The 23,881-nt window shown below is 27.9% G+C and overlaps 2 protein-coding genes across 2 annotated transcripts in view; both read left to right on the top strand.

Annotated features, from left to right (window-relative positions):
* The first annotated feature begins 885 nt into the window (after positions 1-885).
* Positions 886-5,563, top strand: LOC107168573 (adipocyte plasma membrane-associated protein Hemomucin-like). The gene is made up of 9 exons (XM_089230768.1): positions 886-891; positions 941-1,045; positions 1,580-1,683; positions 1,926-2,131; positions 2,311-2,436; positions 2,526-2,694; positions 3,126-3,260; positions 4,014-4,275; positions 4,768-5,563. The coding sequence occupies exons 1-9, from the start codon at positions 886-888 to the stop codon at positions 4,987-4,989; spliced, it is 1,335 nt and encodes a 444-aa protein (XP_089086894.1). The 3' UTR covers positions 4,990-5,563.
* Positions 5,564-18,165: 12,602 nt separating this feature from the next.
* Pkc98E (Protein kinase C) overlaps positions 18,166-23,881 on the top strand; it is a 44,928-nt gene continuing 39,212 nt past the window's right edge. The window contains exon 1 of the mRNA XM_015518039.2: positions 18,166-19,143. Coding sequence (XP_015373525.1) covers positions 18,739-19,143 — 405 coding nt within the window. The 5' untranslated portion in view covers positions 18,166-18,738. The remainder of the gene's footprint in view (positions 19,144-23,881) is intronic.

Genomic DNA, 23,881 nt, shown 5'->3' with positions numbered 1-23,881 from the left:
ATCTAATCCATTTCTTTTTTTGTTTTAACGATATTTACGATTTCAACCAAAAATATACGTAAATATATGTTACATCTATTATAGGTATTTATAAGTTATAACAAGTAATTAAAAATGAATCATTATTGTTAGGTATATACAAAATCGCTAAATTGCCTTATCCGATATTATTAATCATTATCATACAGGTCGTTACATCATTATTATGCAATATTGATTTCTGAGTTGGTTGGATTTGTTCTTTTTTTGTTGCCTTGGTCACCTTTTTTTGTAGTCTAGATATAAACGGTCTAGGCGTCAAGCCCATCGCAGCGGCCAAATAATAATCCGAATGTTCTCACGGATGCCAACCGGTCTAATCTTTTGAGCCCGAAGCCGTATGAAAATATAAAACAATATCATTACAAAGCTTGACGACTTGATGAGTGAAAGCCCAGTATAACGCTACTTGCCTACTTCAACTAATTATATTTGATACCTATAGTTACATAGGTAGGCCTCAGGAGAGCCAAATAATTGAAAATCGTAATTACAGTTGATTTAGTGATTTAACTCATTTGAGTGAACTAGCTGAGCTAGTGAGCTATATGCGAGTTGAATTATCGTGATAAATTAAAATGTCCACCTCCACGCCACTTATCACTTATCAGTAAAATAAGAACGAAAACGTGTTTTTGTTTGAAAACCGTTTTGGTTGTTATCATGTGTGTTGTTTTTTGATCACCAGTCGTTTCTAATAACAAAAATTTTACTAATTAGCTGCCTATGAAGGTGATCGCACTCCCGCGTTGCTATTTATTTGGTTAGGCCTACTACACGCCATAAATCATAATGCTATACGTACTGTTGCATTAGTCGCGACAGTATATTACGCCAATTAAGGCTATGGCTGTTATAAGCATAATTAATTCGTCACCTCAATATTAGAAAGTCACTATAGGAACTATGTACAGGGAAGTGGTCGTTGTTAATATTGTTACTATTGTTTTGCGTGAATCGCGGTGTTATTATAATTCATAGTACACAGATAGGCAGCTCGAGGCAGGTAGGTCCTATTGCTTACTAAAGAGAATGTACTCAGTTGTAACCAGTGTTGTTTGGCTTGTAGTGAATAGGACGTTTATACGTCATGTATAATCAATGCTAATACCTAATCTAAAATTCGTCATAATAATATTATAGGTGTGCATAACATTATTATTTATTGTGTGTGACCTGTGTGCGACTTTGAAAAGTTAGATAACGTCCACATCGATTTTTTTTTTTCGTTTTATAATTTATTAATGATTAGCTTCCACTATTTCTACTTCTACTGTCGTTGTTGCTACAGTTAATTCGATAACACGTTCTCACAAGTAACTCAACAACTACATCGTATCAAGGACCAACGGCCGAAAAATGGTAAATTCAAAATAGATACCTACCTACCTAAATGACGACCTACAGCTGGACAACATTGTAAAACATACCCATGAGCTATACCACTATTGTCCGTTGTCATTAGTTTATTCTGCGTAGCTACCTATCATAACAATAGTTTTATTTAATCTCAAATATTATATCCAATTTTCATTTACAGACAATCACAAAATTGACGTTAAAATTGAGTATTTATATCTTGGCATTAGTCGGATTCTTCACCCTGCTGCCTTTAAATAACAACGTCACTTTCACCAAATACAGGTAAGCTGTAAAGGGCTCCATATGTGATCAATTTTGTTGTGTCAATAATTAATCATCAATAAATACCTATCAAAATGATTTTCAATAAACTTTTTGAATGCATATTTAATACCACCAATACATAGTCAACATAATATATTGTTAGTAGGCATATTAGGCTTTTAATCCTTAATATATCAATATAATAATATTAACATATAATACTATTTTATTGTTAATATTATTATTGAAATTGTTTACAGTGTCACACCACAAAGACCTTTGATAGGGCCGTTAGCTTTAAATGAAAAGCTATCAGGAGTATCAAAACTTTTTGAAGGTCAAATTGTTGGACCGGAAGGTCTGTTGTATCATAATAATACTTTATATACAACATTGCATTATGGTCATGTAGTTAAAATTGTTGATAATGAAATAGTTCCTGTTGTGAAATTTGGAAAAGTCTGTGGTAAGTAAATTCTTTTTATAAATACCTGATAATATTACTCAATAAATATGTAATTTGTACAATTTTAACTAAATTTGTGTACCTAACATTGTATTAAAATGTTCTAGATAATGTATGTACTTAATCAATGTATATTAAATTATTTCATTCTGTTATTGAATTTGATTGATTTGTGTTAGATGGATTATACGAAGAACATATCTGTGGACGTCCACTTGGCTTAAATGTGGATAAAAAAGGATTTTTATATGTAGCTGATGCATATTATGGTATTTTTAAAGTGAATTTAAATCCAGATCAGTATGGTATGTTTAAAATAACTTTTTTTTTTACTGTTAACCACTGGTTACATGCTTTTTGCACAATGATGATTGTTTTTATTTTTATATAATAGGCAAAAAAGAGCAGTTAGTTTCATTGGATGAAGTTATTGATGGTATACGTCCTAAATTACCAAATTCAGTAGTAATAGCTTCTGATGATACTATGTATTGGACAGACTCTGATACAAACTATAAATTACATGATGGAATTTATACATTATTTGTTGATGGAACTGGAAGGTTAATAAATATGTTTTTCCTGTATTTTAACAAAAAACATGGCATAATTTTTCTAACCAAAGATATGTTATGTTTTAATTGAATTATTGAAAAATTTGAAAAAATATTACGACAATAAACTTAAAATGAATAGGTTGTAAAATTCTTTAACTGTCTTAAATAATAGATATTTCAACAATTTTTGTCATAACTAAAGTAGCTGGTTAACTATAAAATGACCCGATGTAAAAAATTCTCTAGATATACCTACACAAAGCAACATTTAACATTTATAATTATTAATGCTTTTAATTAATAAAATCATTTATTACTCTAGTAATTAGCTGATATTAAAAAAATAAAAAATGTATAAAATTAAACTTGCTATATCTACAATTATGCCAATAAACTATTTAGATATAACAATAAATTACAGTTTTTTTTTTTTTTAGACTATTGAAATATGATCCAAAAACCAAAAGAAATACAGTGTTAATCAAAAATCTTCAATTTGCTAATGGCGTGGAATTATCAGATGATGAATCATTCGTTTTGGTGGCCGAAACTGAAAAATATCGTATACATAAGTATGTGAGCAATATTTTGTTACTCATGGAAATGTTATAGATACATAAAGAGGGTCCCACAAGAATTTACCCATTGCAATATCAAAATTCTGGTTTTGTTTTAAGACTCACTGGGATAAGAACAAAATTATTTCATTTTTTTGATTTATTTTAATGTTTTGTTAAAAAACTTAAAAATATATTTTTTTATTTAATTATTTCAAAAAAATTCACAATAGCCATTTTGTAGAGTTTATTTTTCTGAAAATATTGACATTTCAAAATGTTATTTTCATCAATTTCCCGATATTTAATATTTTTTCTAGTTATGAAGAAATAAAATATGATTATAACTAGGCTCACGGAAAGCATTCAGCTGGCTGCACGTGTGCTGCGCTTTGTTTCACATGTTTGTTAACTCTATGGTGTTTAAACAATTTGCAATTTTTCTCGAAACTAAAAAAAAAATGTATTATCAGGAAATTAACGAAAATCAAATTTTGAAACGTCAATATTTTCAGAAAAATAAACTTTACAAATGGCTGTAGTGAATTTTTTTGGAAATTACTGAATGAAAAAATAATTTTTTAAACTTTTTTTACTAAAACATTAAAATATTAAATAATTGTTGTTTTTATCCACGTTAGTCTTATTACAAAACCAGAATTTTGATATTTCCATTATATCTAGAGATATTGTAATGGGTAAATTCTTGAGGGATACTCTAAATAGTATATATATATTAAAAATAAAATCATCTGTTTTATTTGTTAGGTATTATTTGAAAGGACCCAAAGCTGGAAAAAGTGAAATATTTATTGATGGTTTACCTGGAATGCCAGATAATATTAAAAAGAATGGTAAAGGGTCGTTTTATATTCCATTAGTCTTTCCAAGAATTCCAATATTTGATAATATCGGTGAATATCCAACTATTAGAATGATGATTACCAAATCATTAGGATTAATTGAATTTACATTACAAAAGATCAATTCATTATATACCAATTTATATTGCAAAAAAGCTGTTCATTGGGTAAATATATAATTTATACTTATCTATATTGTACTTTTTAAAATCTTTTATGTTTTATCAAATATCATGATACAATATAAAAAATTTAATTTTTCATAGTACATTCAGTATGGCTTTTTCACATTTATATACATAACAGTTAAGTTATATTCTAGATATATTTTGTAAATTAAAATGTATTGTATGATTTCCCAATCATATTTTATGATACTTTTAAATTTTATCATTTATAATTTAAACTTATTATATAATAAAGTATCATTTAATTCAATTCAGTAATTCTTTATATATATTAAAAATTAAAATGTTAGTTAATAAAGTAAACCCTATTAATAAAAATTGTTTTAAATTATACGTAAATATATATATATAAAAATAGTGTTTTAAATTCAATGTAGATAGCCTTTTATAATGATACTTATTGTTTTAAAAAATGCCTATTAAATGCACAATAATATAGTTTAAAAGCAAGTGTGAACATTTTTATTTCAGATTGGACATTTTGAATCTCTATCATTCATCAAATCAATTTCCAAACAACGGCTCACTATTTTAAAAATTAATGAAAAAGGCAAAATATTATCAAGTTACCATTCTACCGATGGAAAGGTTACTGGAATATGTGATGTTGAAGTGGTTGATGATAAATTATATCTGGGCTCACCATTCAACACCTTTTTGGGAATTATTAAATTGCCACAAGGATTTTTATAAGTTATAACTGTTTTTATTTTGCATAGTAAGACTCAATGACTTTTAAACTCAATTATTAAATTGAATTTGTGCAAATTTTATTTTATAAGCTCAGTTTGTACTGCCATAAAAATAATTATACACTGATTATTTATTCTTATCTACTGGAATTTTTTTATATCCATACCAGAAGCTTATCTTTATTTTGTAAATGTTACTATTTGTAAACTAGTAAAAAATAGGAAAAATTTGAATTTTCTATTTTACCTACATATAAATAATTTATTGTGATTTCAAATTCTGTTCAAATTAAACTGTTTTTTGTGCAAATTTTGTAATAAGAACTTCTATTATATGTTGTATGTTGTGTTAGAGTATTATGCAAAATTTACAATTGGTATTAATCTGATTTCATAAACAAATATTTTCTAGGCTCTGATGTTTATAGTTCTCAGTTATAAAAAATGGTAACTTTACTCACTTTTTTTTAATAGCTTAATATGTACTTTACATTTTATAAGAATTAAGAAACTCATAGAATAATATATTTTTTATTGTTCGTTTTGTAAAAATAAAGCAGTCATTTTTTTATGAATTTTTGTATATTGTTTCTTCTAGGTATTTTGTAATTTTAGTTATATTGTAACAAAAAAAATCTTATCAACCAATCAAATAATTTATGCATGTATATTGTATATGTATGTTATTGTGTTATTTCAATTTTTAACAACATTTGGTTAAACAACAAAATATAATGAATTGATACACTAATAAATATCAAATATGACTTAAGGAGTATTCAATTAGTACAAACAAAATTAATATTCAATCATTTTTACTGAATATTATGTTATTTAAATATCAACAGATAGCAAATCAAATTTTCACTACTTTAAGACAAATTTCACAGTTCAAATGTATTACAGATCAATGATAATCTTTGTTAATTTAACATTAAAGATAGCCTATTTTGATTATGAATTATAAATTATATTTAGTTATTGTCTTATTGATACCTGATCATCTGAAGGATAATGGATTTTAACTTATCTGTAGTCAAACAAATGAGTAATGCATGTGACTTAAATGATTTCAAGACAATATTATTAAAAAATCACTAGGTAGATACTGAACCTAAAAATAATACGAGGGCTCTGCACTTGTGTGAAATTATAATAATATCAGCAGTAGAAAGTATCTAAGTATTAAAAGAATTATAGGTATTACCCTTCTGGGCACCTGTCACTTTACATATTTTATTTCTCTATAGTTTAAAATAATATCCACAATAATTGTTTATGAGCGTCTCAACTCTGATTTAAATTTTTGACAAATTTAGTCAAAATTGTGAAAACTTGCAAATTATTTTCTAGTTAAATTCTGTTACATTTTTTCTTATGATAGGTTGCTATGATTTAAAAATTTGATTCAAGATTCCTAAGTAGTTAATTCTATGATGAAAAAAAATCTATCTATATAAATACAGCTTTTTTATAGTTTATTTAACTTCAAATTTGGATTTTGAAATAATAAAATAATAACAATATAATTAATACCTATAGTATAAAATATCCTAGACTGACAATCCGTCTCCGCCCATAATCGTTCTTCATACACAATTATATTATATCATTGAATTAAAATTTAATACCATCCATTACACTAACCTTTTTGCAACTTACTAATAGTAGGCTATTATACAGCAGTACGACATCCACATCACCGTTTTTTTCTATAAAGTCAATAAAATTTTGTTCGTGGGATAAAAAAGTTTGAAAATTATATACAAGGTTCCTCATAAATTTTTATACTAGCAGCTGTAAATCCTTGGCACGTTTTATTTTTTATAAGTATTTAAAGCTCAAATGTATGACTCATCATATCAGTCTTGGAAATTTTCAACATTTTTATAGTTGAAATTATAAAATGTTCAATTTTTATGGCTAAGAATCTTTAATTTTTTTTTATTGTTATTATAATATAAATTTACAATTTATATACAAATTTATATAATAAGTAAATGTGATGATAGTTACAAGAGGTGGAAGCTTGAGGGAAGGGAGTGTCCAGTGACACTTCTTCCAATACCTAAGAATCTAAAATTAAAAACAAGGATTCTCATAGTAATTACGCTATATTAAAACCAATAATAGGTACCTAACGATTTTAGAATTTTTTTTGTAACTTAAAAATACTATTTGTTGGAACTTGAGACTTTTAAAGTACTTTATTATAATAAATTATATTTTTTCGGCAAAAATTAATTTAACCTAAGTACTGTAGAACTTATTACTTAGGCAGTAAAATAAATTATTTCAATCACGATAAATGATAATATCATAAAATGATTATTGAATTCAAATTTAACACATCCATATGATCAATAAATCCATTACATAGACTCTCTAGACACCTAATGTACATAAAAGCAGGGTTATCCTCTCACCCATTTTTTTATATTTAATTTATTTTTAAAATTGTTTTAATTGTTTACTAAAAAAAAAAATTTCAAAAAAAATGAAAAGGAATCGTGACTAGCATTCGACCAACGGGACGCCAATGTCAAGGTTATTTAGTTCAAGTGGGCCGTCATGACCATTCATGTAAGTATTATCTATAACCAATGATAAATTATGATAAATACCTATGTATTATAATAGTGGATATAGGTATCTATAAAACTATACTTAATTCGTATGAGTAATTTAGGCAACTGAAAAATCGTAGACACATTTTTGGAAAAATGTTAAGTCTGTATGATATATTAGTAAAATACAAAATAGCTAATAATTCTTACTGGATGTAATAACTAGGTATTATTAAGAAAAATGTCTATACAAATGCTTAGTATCAATACGCATATAGGTAAGTACATAAATGGATAATATCTTGTCTTGTCATGTACTATTGAATCCAGTCGACATAGGAATGTCGAAGTTGATCGATTTAGCACTGCAGTTAGGTATCGTTCGATCAGGTACTAGGTACCAAGAAACGAGGATTATAGCTACTTTGTTATAGACAATTTTTTGTCACGTGTAAAAAATAAACGAGTTTCAAAGACAAAGTATATTTATTGATGTACACTTGTACAGACAGTGGTTCTTAAACAATGCGTAAAGTAGTTTAATTATTTATAATATTCGTATCTGTAGAATTCTGAATGGTTAATTATAGATAGTAAAGGACGGTGGGTATTGAAATACGAAATCTATTCACGTGTTTCCAGTGATCTATTTTAATATTTTGTGCCCAGGCAGTATATTTTTACCCCCTTCCCCCAATAATAGCTATTTTTTAAATATATGGTATATATAACTACTATTTTGTGGCATAAATGCAACTTAATTTCCAAGCAATTTAAAAAAAAATGTTCAGAAACCTTTGTAGGTATTTAAATGAATTCGGAACAATGGTGCAATAAGAATAGTGTCCAAATTCATTGAATTTGTTCCAATATTTCATATTTATTACAGTTATCTCTTAAGAGGACGTAATACTGTAATTTGTTTTCTCCGTCTTACAAGTGAATAACATAGCAAATCTACGCTCAGCAAATCATGTTTAGCTCCGTTAGTTAAAAAATTAGAATGAATTCACCTATTATGAAACTATTGATGTTAAAAACATTATCTGAGTTTTTATGTGGTCTTTTTACGATAGTTCAATGTTGCAAGTTATGCGAATATAAAAAATTAAAAAAGCTGTAACACGATTGCGCCTGTCCTACCTTTTTACATGCAAAAAACGCAACAAGATTGCGCCCAGCAAATCAGCACGATTACGCTTTTTACCTTTTTACCAACAAAAAACGCAACACGATTGTGCTTCGTGAAATAATATAAGGTAATACCTATACACTATTTAAAAAAAGAAATTATAGTCGGAATGGTAAACTCAAGATTAGAAGTGCTAGATAATCAATTATACTATACTATATTATAAACAATTACTAATATACCTGGTTATTACTTAACTTATTATTTAGCTATTTTAGTACCTACAGAAATGGGGAAAATACGTTTATAAAAAAATATATGACAAATATTTATAACGCCATATATTAATACAGTCAAAGTTGGTTAATTAGAACTTTTAACTTCAACTTCACAAATATCCTTCCTATCTTCTTATAATATATAAAATAAAAATATGACCCATATATAGCTTATTTAATTATTCTATACAATTGACAGTGCCTACCGAGTACCCGCAATATCCAGTCCTGAATATTTGAATCTATACAACCTTTACTGGTTTCCGAAAAAATTAAGTTGATGCATAATATATTCAAGTAAAAATCGTATAGGTTATTTGAATACGGTTAGGTTAAGAATAACTAAAATAGTAAAATCCTTATAACATTTACGTTCGTTTTATATATATTATACGGCTACAACACACATAATAATACAATACATAGGTACCAGCTACCTTTATACATTTTGGTGTGGAGGTTCTCGGGAAAGATATTACGCAGAAAGCAGAATGAAACTATTTTTACATATAAAATGGCTTATCTGTAATAGAATTTGTTTAGCATCTATATTGGAAAGTTTGGTATCCAAACTCCGACTTGTTTTAATCCATTTCTGATTGCATGGATAGGGGATGAAATAGGGATCGCATACGTCACGTAAGTACACCGTGCACCATATACCAGTATATATATATAATATATCTTACAGGATTGTCCTCCTCTATTTATTTAAAATTATATCTATATTCGGGGCAAGACGCAAGTATAACGCTCCTGAAAGAAAATCAAACTTGCGTCCCCTCATCCGATTACGCTAAAATTAAACTGCTTTTTTTTGTAAATTATCATATTATTTAAATTGAGAATGTCACTCGATAAAATTGCACCCCTGGTCAATGCCCTACTTCCAGTGCCAAGCTACTGCCCAGTGGCCAGTATACGTCCCATCAGATGTCCCAATCGACAAGGTCCAAAAATACGAATATATCTTATAAACCACCAACCACCTGCTATGTAAAACAAAAATCGACGAATTTTTTTGCTTAAAAATTGTGCAGTATAACTTAACGATGCTATTGTAACAGCCAACAGGGACCTATGTAATTTGGTCTTCGTTACATCGCAGAAGTTATCATTGGTCATCGATCACAGTGTACGAGTGTAACGTGTAACAATACATTATACTATAATACAATTATAAATAATATAAATATATAATTTACAAATAAAAATAGTTCCTTTTTAATGTTAAATCATCATACTTCTGCAGTGCTATAAATCTGACAGTCTATATAAATAAATATTACACATAGGATGTCGTATTTAATGAACGTTTGTAAAACATAATGCTATTATTGGTATTATATTTTTTTAGCAATTAACACAGAGTATCAGTTGTGACAACACACGGCGTCTTTGTTGGCCCTTCATAAGTTAAATATTAATTATATTGTACACACTTCACACAGTAATATATAATATTATAAAGTACCTACGTTGTTCTTTCAAATATTTTGATGGGTGGAAAAAACTGTCCGTTCGATGTTCATGCATTTATATATTAATGTGCTGAATAATTAAGGACTCGGAATATTATAATAGTTCGGTTGTATACTGTACACACTCATTATGAGTTAGGTATACATATTTGGAGCGATGTAATTATAATGCATGTACAATACGTATTGAATTGAATACTCGATTTATCGGCATATTATAGTATACTGTGTATACTGTTATATAATATGTTTATTGAATTGTGTATATGGATTGTGGGTCTAATGTCTTGGAACGTTATTGAGAATTAATGATTTCTCATTATAAAACATATTGCTATACGTATAATATAATATGTACATCAACTATTTAGTAGCTAGGTATGCACTAAATACATAGGTGATAATATGGCGTATTGCGCTTGAACACCAGATATGCTCATTCTCATTTTTACTTTATTAATAATTTTATCTAAATTCTGATTTTTGGATTTTTTAATAGGAGGCAACTTAAGCCTTAAGGACTTAGCAATACGATACAAAACTATGTTTTTTTTTTCAAACCATAAAATCTCTTTTCCGATGTAAACTTGTAAATCAAATAAGGAGAAGGTTTTTTTGGAAAATTATATAATTTCTGAGTTATATAGATCTTATAATTTATATGAGTCTAAAAGTTTAGACGTTAATACGTTAATACGTTATGGGGTTTATCTGCTACATAGACATAAAATTTTTTATATAATATATAGTAGTCAGTAGAATAAACACCCAATAATTTATAAAAAATTATTCAAGTATAATAAGTTAGATACCTATGTGGCTATGTGTAAGTAATAATAAAATAAATTTTAATCTATTTTATATTTTTTGTTAAACCAATACTAATCATCATTATATTAAGGGCTATGACTTTTATCTTGAGTACCAAAAAATAATAGCTCAAAAACATACTCGTCAATATTATTATCAAAATCATCAGCAAATTTTTAATTTATTGTAGAAAAATGTAGTATTATTTATTTGAATAAAATGGTAGTTTTTATCATCACAGAAAGCTCTTTAGGTTTCATAGAAAACCAAATTATTTAAGCATAATAGAATATTATCATTATCAATGAATAAAAAATATTGTATGTACTTATAAAATCACATTTTGTAATGTATGTATAGTACCTATATTGGTTGATAAGCGCGCGGAAGTGATTAAAGAGGGGTAGAGGTGTGATAAATTAGGTGCCTTTATAGAAAAAAAAAGCATTGAGTGAACTTTGACGTGGCAATTCCTTTTTTAAACTCGAAGCACAGATACATAGGTATATACATATTATGTCATATACCTATAGGAGCCCTGCAATATTGAGAAATTACAATATTGTAATAGCTATATAATATAATACAGGAGGTACTTATATCTACCTATCAATTAATTTAATTTTTTGTTTTTATTGTTTATTGACGAGTAGATAGATACTTGTAGAATTTTTAATTCTATTAACTATATTATAGTTATTGACTATACGTCTATACTATATCACAGTTTATATTTAGTGTTTAATATATATTATAATTTATAACGGACAGTGAATAAGTGTTTATATAGCTACCCATTTTATATTAATTTATTTTATAAATTGACACACCATTTTTTATTCTGTATTAATATCCTGTGTGTTTTAATTTTTAATTTTTTTTTTGTGTCTGTTTACATGAAAAGTGGTCGATAAAATGCTTAGTTTTTCAACGTTTGTATTGTTTCTGGTATAAGTTGGAACTAGTTTATACCTTTGAAAAAAGTCAAAATTAATGCACAATAGTTTTAAAAAATTTTGGAAAAATAAGAAAAAAAAATTTAAAAAAAATTATGAATGTTAACGGCTTGACGCAAAACCTGTTTTTGATATTGTATTTTTCATTATTTTTTAGTACCACCAAAAACAAAATAATCTTAGAAAGATTTTCACCAAATATTTATGTTATCATTTTACGAGTATGTATAGGTAAGGTATACATGGTATAATTTTCAAAATTTGTTGATTAAATAATATGCTATTTAAAGACATTTGAAATTTGAAATTAATAAAAAAAATTTATTTTTCATAAATATCGATGTAAATGTAATACGACAAGGTTACTCATAGTATGTTGTTATTAAAGCAGTTAAAAATTAAGGATACATAGGCATGTTTGTTTTTATAATTACCTATTCATTTAAAGTTGATATTTTGACAAAATTCATCAAAATTAAATGTCAAAAAATCATTAATTATTTTTCTCACTATTAACTTTAAACATTATTTGAGTTTGGTATGCTATTTGGAAACTATGGTTCTGAACTTTGAACATTGACTCAGCTTAACTAATTCCTAACTCGTTGCTCAAGTTAATTTTTTTCATAGTTTACTTTCACAAATATATATTATCATTCATTATTTAGACTTAAAAACTTATATTATACATCACACAATACCAGTGACATAACTTGGAGTAGTACCTACCTTCCTATCTAATTATCCTGCTGACAATTGCTCCTCTACTGCAAAAATATTTACTAATTTCAATAGTTAAATCCCTGCTTTGCGTATATAATATAAACTATTATGTATATTAGTACGTAGATGAGTGCAAGTCGCAAATCGACAAACTATCAATATACTAACTTTTGGTACAGATTAATATTTTACAATATCTACTGTTTATTACAGAAGTACATAGCTATTCAATTGAAAATTAAAACTAATATAGAATATTTTCACATCTTAATATTTTAAAATTTTACGATACTGAAAAAAAAAATAAAAATATTATCAGCTTTTAGGTATACAACAATATAGCATCTACCTTTTACTTACTAAAATTATTATGTTGTATGCACGTATATTTCAATAATAATTATGCATAATCTATATTCAGTAATACTGTAAAAATCGTTAAAATAAATTAGTCGGTTGTCTGTTGCGGCGACCGCGCGGCCGAAAGTATGGCAGTGTTATTTTATATAGCTGGGTCAATTATTGTCGCAGAACCTACTGCAGTGGCATAATAATATTCGTAGCACGACACGGGTGGGCCAATACAACGAGAGTCTTATTATAAGACGTCGATATACAATAGTATATCTAGTAATCTGTGCTAGCTCTCAAATATAAATAGGTGAATTAGGTAACGTGCCCGCGGCGGCCCACCCACACGGATTTAAAAAATATTTCCACGCTTTGAGTTTTATTAATATTACCCATATACATTATATTTTATACGAATGGTGACTGGGGAGATATTAGGAAGATATAAGATAGGTATTACCTATAATCTATAAATAGGTACTTTGATAACCAATAACGTTATACACTTATAAAGTTATAAATTATATTTAATAGGTATAATATAATATTAGGTATTTAATTATTAATATATTATATGAGTTATAGCCAGAGGTGTTACCATTGATTTTTTTGAAAGTATACTATAGTATACTATAGTTGCAAATATATATCATAAAATATAAATATTTAATACAATAAAAATAATTTTCTTATGGTTTATAATTTTATATACTTATTGTTTATAGGAGTAAAGCCGCCAGCCGGTAAATAGCGTGTCAATAATATGGAAAAAAAATTAAACCACATTTTGTATACATCTTCTTTATATTACGTATATTTCGTCAATCTTTACACAAATATTTTATAATAATGGTATAACATCGATCATGATTGAGAGCATATGCATATAATATGTAGTTTACCCTATGGGAACACCCCTAGCTGGTTATAGCTATACGCTTTAGGCACTTATAATATAGTAAAATACCTAGCCATTATTATCTCTGTTTTGGAATCAACTTTAAGGATACAATTTGGATCGCAATTCCATAAGAGTTTTTTGCTATTTCCAAATTATTTTATTTTTGCTGGTCGAATATCATTTTAAAATTTTTGGTGTGGAGAGGGGGTGTTAAGAATTTTTCAAAAGAAAGTGACATGTACCTCAACTTAAATATTTAAATGTACCATGAGTGTACATTAAATTCTAATTAAGGGGGACAGCAATTAATGTGTTGCAAATTATTTGTCTCTCCCCCTCATCCGCATATCCATATGTATTCTCAATGTTATAATAATATATATGCTCTTCGGACAATGATCGGAAAATAAGGATACAGTACAGGCTCAAATAAAATATAGGGTTTAGGAGAGGTTATATTCCCACATTATCTATAAATATATATAAAATGTATTTTGTCTATGTTTTGACTTCTGAGGCATGCGTATTGAAAAAATTTAAACTCTATAGAAATATTTCATTTTTATTTTTTCATTACATTATCATAGCTGTTACAAGCTATAAATTATAACTATAAACCAATTATACCGCAATCTACGTAATGATTTAAATCGTAAATTATTGTTAAAAGTTCAACAATGTTATAAGAACAAGTTATCTCAAGTTTGTTAGGGTATGTCTAATATTTAAAAACATATTAATATTAAATATTGATGTGCAGTCATTAGTCTTTAATTAATACACTTGAAACGTCAAACAGGAGAATTAATTTAAAATGTAGTACTTAATTAATTCTAAACGACTAATGAGATTATCATGATGTATAGGTAACTTATACCTATGTCTTTCTCTATGTATATATTATAATACATAGGTAACATAGGTAGGTACCTACTTTTTCTATTGGTGTGTTAAGCTTACTTATACCGGTTCATTTTTTTTTATTAAAAACTTTAAAAAGTTCAAGGTCCCGCCGTTTATATCATTCCTTATAATATATCATGTTAGCGGTATAATGACCGGGACTGGACTAGATAAGTCCATTCGCTGTGTAGAATTGTAAGTTTATGTTTGTAATTTATGTAAATAAAATTTTAAATACAAATCTATAGTATTGTTAAAAAAAAAAAAATAGAAATTTAGAATTTTGTTTCCTTAAAATACTTGGTTGAATATGTTACTTCATTATGTTTAACAATAAAATGGAAAAATAATTCATAAATAGTAAATAATTTATTACTTAATAATAATAGCTTTGATTACATCACGATGTTTAGAAAAAAATAATATGAACAGTAAAAAAATAAATATTCAAATTTATTAAGATTTTTCAATTATATCATAACGCAAATATAATTGAAAGATATACTTTATAGGGAAATGAGTAATAAAGTATACCCTGTTTCTTGGAACACATATGGTAGCATATGTAGATTCAGGCGCGGATTCAGAGGGGGCTATGGGTGCTCAGGCACCCCCTGTCATCTAAACACCAACAAAATAAATTTATATTATAAATTATAATATAATTTGTTATTTTTCAAAATTAAATTAATAATAATAATAATTTCGGTGCTTTTTGTTATCGCCGTCATAGTGCACTATGACAATAATAACTATTATTGTTAATTGTTTTCGAAGTATACTCGTGTGTATAACGATACCCGTCAACGGCGGAAAGCACCGATAACAATTATTATGAAAAAAAAGTTGGCAATAATAAATCAAATAGAAAATGGTAATATTTAAATAAATAGTAAGGTGTAACAATTTTTTTTTTTTTGAGCACCCCCTGCTAAATTTTCCTGGATCCGCATCTGTGTAGATTCAATAATAGTTTTAAATACATTAACTGAACCGTTATTTTTAGTTTATAAAATATCTAATTAATATGTAGAATAACTAGTTGAAGTATGTATTTATGGATTACATTTAATACATTAATTGAAAATACCCGGAATTCTATAGAATAACTAGTTATTTTATAGGATTACTGAATTTCATACATTAACGCTAACATATACATTAGCGCTTATTGGAGCACTGACGAAAGTATAGGGTTGAGTGGTAATAAAAAGTTGTGCAACACATGTGGGGGGTGGGGTTGCGTGAGGGTGAAAAATTACTTAATATACAGCAGCCACTCGATTATTCGAACCTCGATAATTCGAAAAACTCTATTAACCGAACTAAACGCTTAATCCTCTGAGAAAATCTTTATAATTAGAAGAAAATACACGTATTCCAAACTCCTCGAAAATTCGAATTTTTTTCAGAACCTCTATAATTCAAATTTCCTTAAACGCGATTACATGTATTTTGAATTTACCATATTTAATATATATAAAGATTATGTACAATCAATTTGAAGTACTCGTAATTAAACTAATAACGACGGCTATTAAAATATATTATCGTACTTTACCTACCTATAATCAAGACTTTAATCGTACCGTTTTACCAATATAAACCTCTGCAAACAGTTGTTGAAATCGAATAAAACGCAGTCAGTCGGAATATGGGTTCCGTAAAGTTTATAAATGTCTGTCGAACGCTGACAAAAAAATGATCGCGGCAGTTGAAGCAAGTGAAAAACAACATACAATTTTTCACCTCTCTTTAATTCGAATTAATTTTCTTTTCCCTAGATTATTCGAACACTTAGTAAATCGAAAAACTCTATAAATCAAATTTTTAGCTCGGTCCCCTGAATTTCGAATTATCGAGTGACTACTGTATATAGTATTCTATTTTAATTCCCACGCTGAGCCCTATAATGTAATTTTTAGACGTAAATCACACATCTATAATATAGAATACGACAGAGTAGAAGTAAATTTGAAAACGTACAAATATTTATATTATTTTATGGCACAATAATATGTACAATATACATATACATACATATATATATATATAAATATTGTACAAAAAATGGGTTGACTTAAGTGAACTGCGCATTTGGTTTTTTAATATTTCCTATTGCCCTGCAATTTGGTTCCATATAATATGTAGTTACTGACCAACGACCGCCATAATAAGGGTTTTATAATATAGTGTTTGTATTTTTAACGATCCACGTAAGCACAAAATTGCTCTTTATACCCACTATACGTTATAAGTACGGCATAAATCTAATATGAGCGTACATATTAGGACGAAAGATCGGAGGTCGTGGGATCGGGTTTCTGTTATGTTTTCGGAATTTTTGCGTGCTTCTCCGCTAATTGTTTTCCAATCTCCGAGGCCAAGATGACAATATTGCAGTGACTTCCCGCAACATTGTAAACACCATCGGACGGCCAGAAAATGTTACGTAAACCAAACACCACCGTTAAGTTGTTTGCACAAGCCCGATCATCAAATTTTTCGCGAAGGGTCTCTCGCGTGTATGTTATTATTATTATTAATATAGGTACACGCGTCTTTGTGCAACGTCTGTTCATAATGAAATTGGCGCCATCCGACGTGAATCGGTGTGGCGCCTGCCGCCGTTTCAGACGAGGACCCGGCCACCCGGGTTCCCAGTGACCACACCGCCGAGTCCTGTGTACAGCGGTAGCGGGGGCGGTAGTGGACGGTGGCCGAAACTCAGTTGTTCGCATTATCAAATTAGAGCACCGCCCCGAACGCGCGTCCCGCGACAGTTGTCGCTACTGCGGCGGCCGTGTGCGTGCGTGTGCGCGCGGAATCGATATTATCGGCGATAGTCTATGTCTAGCCCTTCCACCCCGCGAACACGGTTTCGATTGTTCGGCATCGGCGATGGCGTGGCCGCCCAAACTGGGCGGTTCGGTAGGCGAGACGTCGAAAATCGAATATCGAAATCGACAATTGTCGTACCGCGGCACGTCGGTACGTAATCCGGCCGGACGGGGAATACCGGATAAATGTATAAACATCGATAGGTGACGGTGCCCGTGACGCGCGAGTGTGCCGCCGCCGAGCGTGTGCGGTGAGAAGGAAAAAAAGGATGTGACCGGAGCATTACGAAAATGGGCGCCCGCGGTTGATGTCGGTCGGTCGGACGGAGCAGCTATTATCAATTCAGTCGTCGACTCGTCGTGTTCTTTGTATCGCCGCCGCCGCCGCCGCCGCTCCGGAAAGATCGTCGACGTACATCTACGTACGCCGTACGCGGCCGCCGCGGTTAGTAGTCGGACGGCAGACAATGGTGCGTTACGTCCGCTGCCGCCGTCGTTGAATGTCGCGCGTGATATTAATATTATAGTAATATTATTATTATACTCTCGTCACCACCGCCGAGTAAGGGCCTCACGCGCCATCCATCGTAATAAATTATTATAATATTATAATTATTGGTCGTTTTTGAAAGAAAAAACAAATAATTTATAACATCTCCGTGTTTTAATACCTATCCAATTGCTCGTTATTAATTTATTTGTGCGAAAATAATATTCACGTTATAATTATATTATATAGTCTACCGTTAAAATCGTTGAATTTTTTTTGTCTCGTCGAAATCTGTATCCGCACACTACATACGCCACTATGATTGGCGTCGAGAAGAAAGATGATGGCGACCGTTCGACCGTTTCAATGGACCAGACGTTCACAGGCACCATACGCATAAAGCTCTGCGAGGCTTCTGGCCTGCGGCCCACTGACCTGCAGACACGTCTCAAGAACATGTCTTTTTTAAAGCCTGAAGACCCATTGCTGGACGCTTATGTAAGCATTGACGTTGACGACAACATATTGCTCCGGTCATCCACTGTGCCCAAAACTTATGATCCTGTGTGGAACGAGTATTTCACTCAAGACGTTCACGATGCAAACCGACTGGGATTGACAGTGTTCCACGATGCTGTCATTGAAGACTTGTTTGTAGCCAATTGTAAGCTGTCATTCAGTGAACTCATTCAACGTGAAATATCAGAAGATCAAGAATTTTGGGTATGTATTCTACCTTTTATTGTGTTATAATTGGGTAATACATTTAAAAAAATATATATATGTGTCATTTAAATAAACTGACTATTGGATCCAATTATAACTTCTAGGTTTATGTATTTTTATTTGTAAATCTAGAAATTATATTTTTTTGTTAGGTATGAGTTGAATTTCTACAATTATAGATAAGTGGAAGAATAGATTGAATTATTTACCGGATTTCTATCAGTGTTACCTATTGCTTATGCATGCAAGTATTTAAACAATATTGCCTTTGTTTACTTTATTACCTAATATAAAAGAAGTGTTGTTTTATGATTTTTACAACTTATCAGTTATTTATTTATTTTTTTTTTTATAATTTTTATGTAGTTGTTTGATTTTAATAAATAATATTATGTTCTATTACTGTTGTAGTTTGTCTATTGTTTTGATTTGAAAATATATTTAATTTAAACACTAGGTACCTAATGAAATGTAGGATAAATAAATCATTGAGACCAATATTACTTTTATTGTATTCTAAAGGTGCATGAACAATCTCTTGTATCGTCTGTTTTTGTTTTTTTTATTAAAGTGACTTTAATAATTAATTTACAATTTAAATCTGAAATTTTTTGAGTATTAAATAAATAAGCAATAATAATATGTAGTAGTTCTTACCTCCTTACTTATTCTTTATAGTCAATTATTATTCAAATAGTGTAAAATCTTAAGTCAAAAAAATCATTTTTAAACTAAATTAGTTATAGGTTACTTTAAACAATTTTGTAATTTAATTCTCAAACAAATATATTGTAATTTTAATAATTTTATTAGTATATATTATGTATAAAAATGTATGTGTTTTATTCTTAAAATATAATGTCTTAATATTAATTGACTAGATCAACTCTGATACACTTAATTTAATGGATATAATACCTATATTTGTTGAACTATTATCATTCATTCATTAAAAAAAAAACTGATTCATTATTATTCTAAAAACTAACAAATACCTACCTATATTGCTTGAATAAATTAATTTTGGGTGAGCAATTTTTGTCTACCAATATTTTTTTTACTTGTCAGAATTTATCGGATACATTTAAAAAGAGACCGATACTTCAGACATTTCAAAATACATTTATTGGTGTTGAGTGTAATATAAAGGTACCTACTTACAGTTTAATATTTCAATATTTTTGTTTTTAATATCAAAATTAATATAACTAATAATTTAAGTGATTCATAACATTTAAAAAATATATAATTAGATAATTAATAAAATTTATATTAATAATTGACAGTATCTTTACCTAATAAGTTTTAAATCTTTAATGCTTTGAAAATTAATGATAGTTAATTTTAACATAATATTCATTGACCTTAAATCTGTGTTGTACCTATTTAATGTACCTATTAATTATTTATAAAAGTGGTTTAGTGGATGCTTGCAATTGGTTTCAATGTTATCATTATAAATTTTAAAAAATCAATTTAAGTTTCTTAAATTCTTAATATAATATTCAGCTACTGAGGTTCCCATTTTAAAGTAATAATTCTGTCATTGCAGTAATAAAAATTTGATTAATATAATTTTCGAACAAAACAAATAACAAAAAATATTTAATATACTTTAGTATAACCGTTAGGTATACATTTTATATTATACACTTAATAAATTACAAGTAATAGTATTAGTATTTAGTAATCAATAATTGATTTCAGATACATTTTACCTTATAGTTCTTATCACTGTGATAATTTTATTTGTGTAATGTACCTAATTGTCCATTATTACCTTTCATGGGTTTAAAATAAAAATTATATTAAAATTAATAAACTGTTGTTTTTAAATTAGTAATGAAAAATTGTTGGTAGGTACCTATCAAATTAGTTGGTATTTGATATAGGTTTTTAATATTAGAAGTACTTAGTACATATTATATACTAACTTTTTTTAGATACAAATATTTACACATTTATACATACATATTTTTGACATAAGATTTTACAAATACCTATTTGATTATCAATTTTCTTTCTCATAATTACTAATTTAATTCTTAAAATAAATTGTTTATACTTTTATAGGAATTGTATGCATTATTTACTGCTCCTTTTAGATATTGTTTGCATTTTAATTTACAATTCTTCTTTATTGCGATGAACTAAATTATTCCTTATATACTCTGTCTCAAAAGAAAACAATCACTGTTTGTGCATTGTGAATAATGCGATTGGTGTTTTGAGAACCACGTGATCATGCTAACAATTGATCGTTGGCGAGACTGACGATAGTCACTTGGCCGACTGATTATTCTTTTTTAAGACAGAGTATAGTTTGGTACTTTTGATTTGTTGCAACTTGTGTAATTAAGCTGGATCAATTTTATTTATAATTACACAGCACAAATTAAATCATATTTAAAGATTTAATGTTATATTTAGTATGTACTATTTACTATGTGATATACTTTTAATCAAAATTAATAATAATGGTTAAAATAATTATAAATTAAATTTTCAAAGTATTGTAAGATACAAGTTAATTGATTTTTATTTTTTGTTTATTATTTTAGGTACCGCAACTAGATAAAATTTCTTGCCCAAATATATAAACATTTTTCTTTTAAATATTCAACTATTTTGTTATTTTTGAAACATTTTAATATTTATAATATGTTTTCTTAGTACATGATTCAATAATAGTTTTTTATTTAGGAGTCTTGCCAATATCTAATATTTTATGGGTTTCAAAATATATAAGTAAGAAAAATATTAAACATTTAACAAAATTAATAATTTAGATGAAATAGGGTTACCTACATAATATCTAAATTCTTGTAATGATATTTGTATTGCATGAGTTTTAAGTTTATATAAATAGGGCTTATTGATATAAATACTTGTGTTTTAAAATGTGTTCTACTAAATTAAATGCTGTCAACGTGAAAACACTTTTGAACTTTAATTAGGTTGTTAATGATAATTTATAAATTAAATTAATCTACTTGATTGAGTTATATTCATATCAGTTGTACCAATAAATATATCTAGGCACATACTATAATAAATTAATAATCTAAATATTAAAGCTACAAGTGCTTAAGTTAATAATTATAGTGTTTTTTACTATCTTATAATTAATATGTAATTAATAATACAAAATATGTATAAATTTACTTAAAACAAGTTTTTATACTGGTATCATAGTCCATTCCATGTTTTATATTTTAGCAATGTATTATTTTTATTTATTTTCAACAACAATTGTATACAGATAGTAATATGATACATTATTATCGTATTATTCTAAAGTAAGGAACTGTAGAGGTTCATCTTTACAGGGCCCTGCTTAAAGTAGATAATAGATATGATAGGTACCATATACGTATCTTATGTGTTGAATTTCCAATACACAAGTATAAAACTAGGCTATTCAAAAATTTGTTGCAGTTATTTCTATTGTAAAAAATAAAACTGTTTACTCACATAATATTGGAAATACAGTGGAATCTCAATAACTCGAATCAGTCGGAGGCGAAAAAAAACGAGCTATCAAAAATTCAACTTACGGAAGTTCACACATATCATATATTGTAAGGCAGGGGCCAAGGCATTCTTTTGAGTTATCGAAAATTCCACTTATAGAGGTTCCACTGTAATATTGAATATCAAAAAACCTATTGATCCACAAATCATCTAGAACAAAAATATTAAATGTGGCTTGGTACGGTTCTGTGTTTACCCTTAGTTGCATTCTGAGTGTACGCATTGGCAGGTATTGTTAGCTCCTGGATGGGTGACCACCTAAGATCATTAGAAACAAAATCCTGCCACACATAATCCTTTAATGATTAATTAATTATAATTATTGTTTTTGGAATTTTTAAATATACTCAATGACCATTCTTTTAAATTCTTGAATTTTTTCATTGCAGTTAAGAAGTGCCTCTTGGCAACTCAAATTTCTGCTTTTCAAATGAAAACCCTTCTTTTTGAATGTTATTTATTATAACTAGATGTAATTCTTTAGATAAAGTTGGCGTCTAGAATCTATATTTAAACATGTAATTTTTGATTTATTTAACTTTGTGTATTAAGGAAAATGGGTTTGGAAGATACTAAGGCTATTGTGAATTAAAAATGCCGGTGATTAATATTAATTTATCAACATTCATAATTTATAAAAATAGTTCAAGTATAGTAAATACTAGATCAAATTATACTACTTCTGTTTTATATATTTTTAAAATACTATTGTCTTTAGAATAAAGATTTTAATGACTGAGAAATTACTTGTCTGAATTTTGAATTAGGCATATTAAAATTTTCAGAAAAAATATTCACTAAATAATTTACAGTTAAAAAAAGAAGCTTCTCCTTTAAAAAAAAAACAGATTTTATTGCCACATGATTCTCCTTCGTTAGTAAAATAAAAGAATTAAGAATTTGAAAAAAAAAGGTCTAATAGTATGTTTAAAAAATTCCAAATATCTATCAGGATTTGAAAAATATCATTATAAAAGGGGAAAATCGAGGTTGAACATGCTTGGCGAATCACCCTCATTATTCATATTTCATACTAACCCTGTATTTATTTAAAATGCTATTAAAAACTTTACTTCATAACTTAGAATAATCAATAGTAAATTTATCCTAATTATTAATTGACATTTGTATCGATAAATTGAAGAATAAAATGAGGTTCAATGTAAATATATTATTTTATCAGGTTTCAAGATTTTTTGAT

This window comes from Diuraphis noxia, unplaced genomic scaffold (genome assembly GCF_037042655.1).
Source record: "Diuraphis noxia isolate RWA-SAM2 unplaced genomic scaffold, SU_Dnox_SAM2 contig0001, whole genome shotgun sequence".
NCBI lineage: Eukaryota > Metazoa > Arthropoda > Insecta > Hemiptera > Aphididae > Diuraphis > Diuraphis noxia.
The sequence above is the reverse complement of the archived record's forward strand: the minus strand, read 5'-3'. Positions and strand labels throughout refer to the sequence as shown.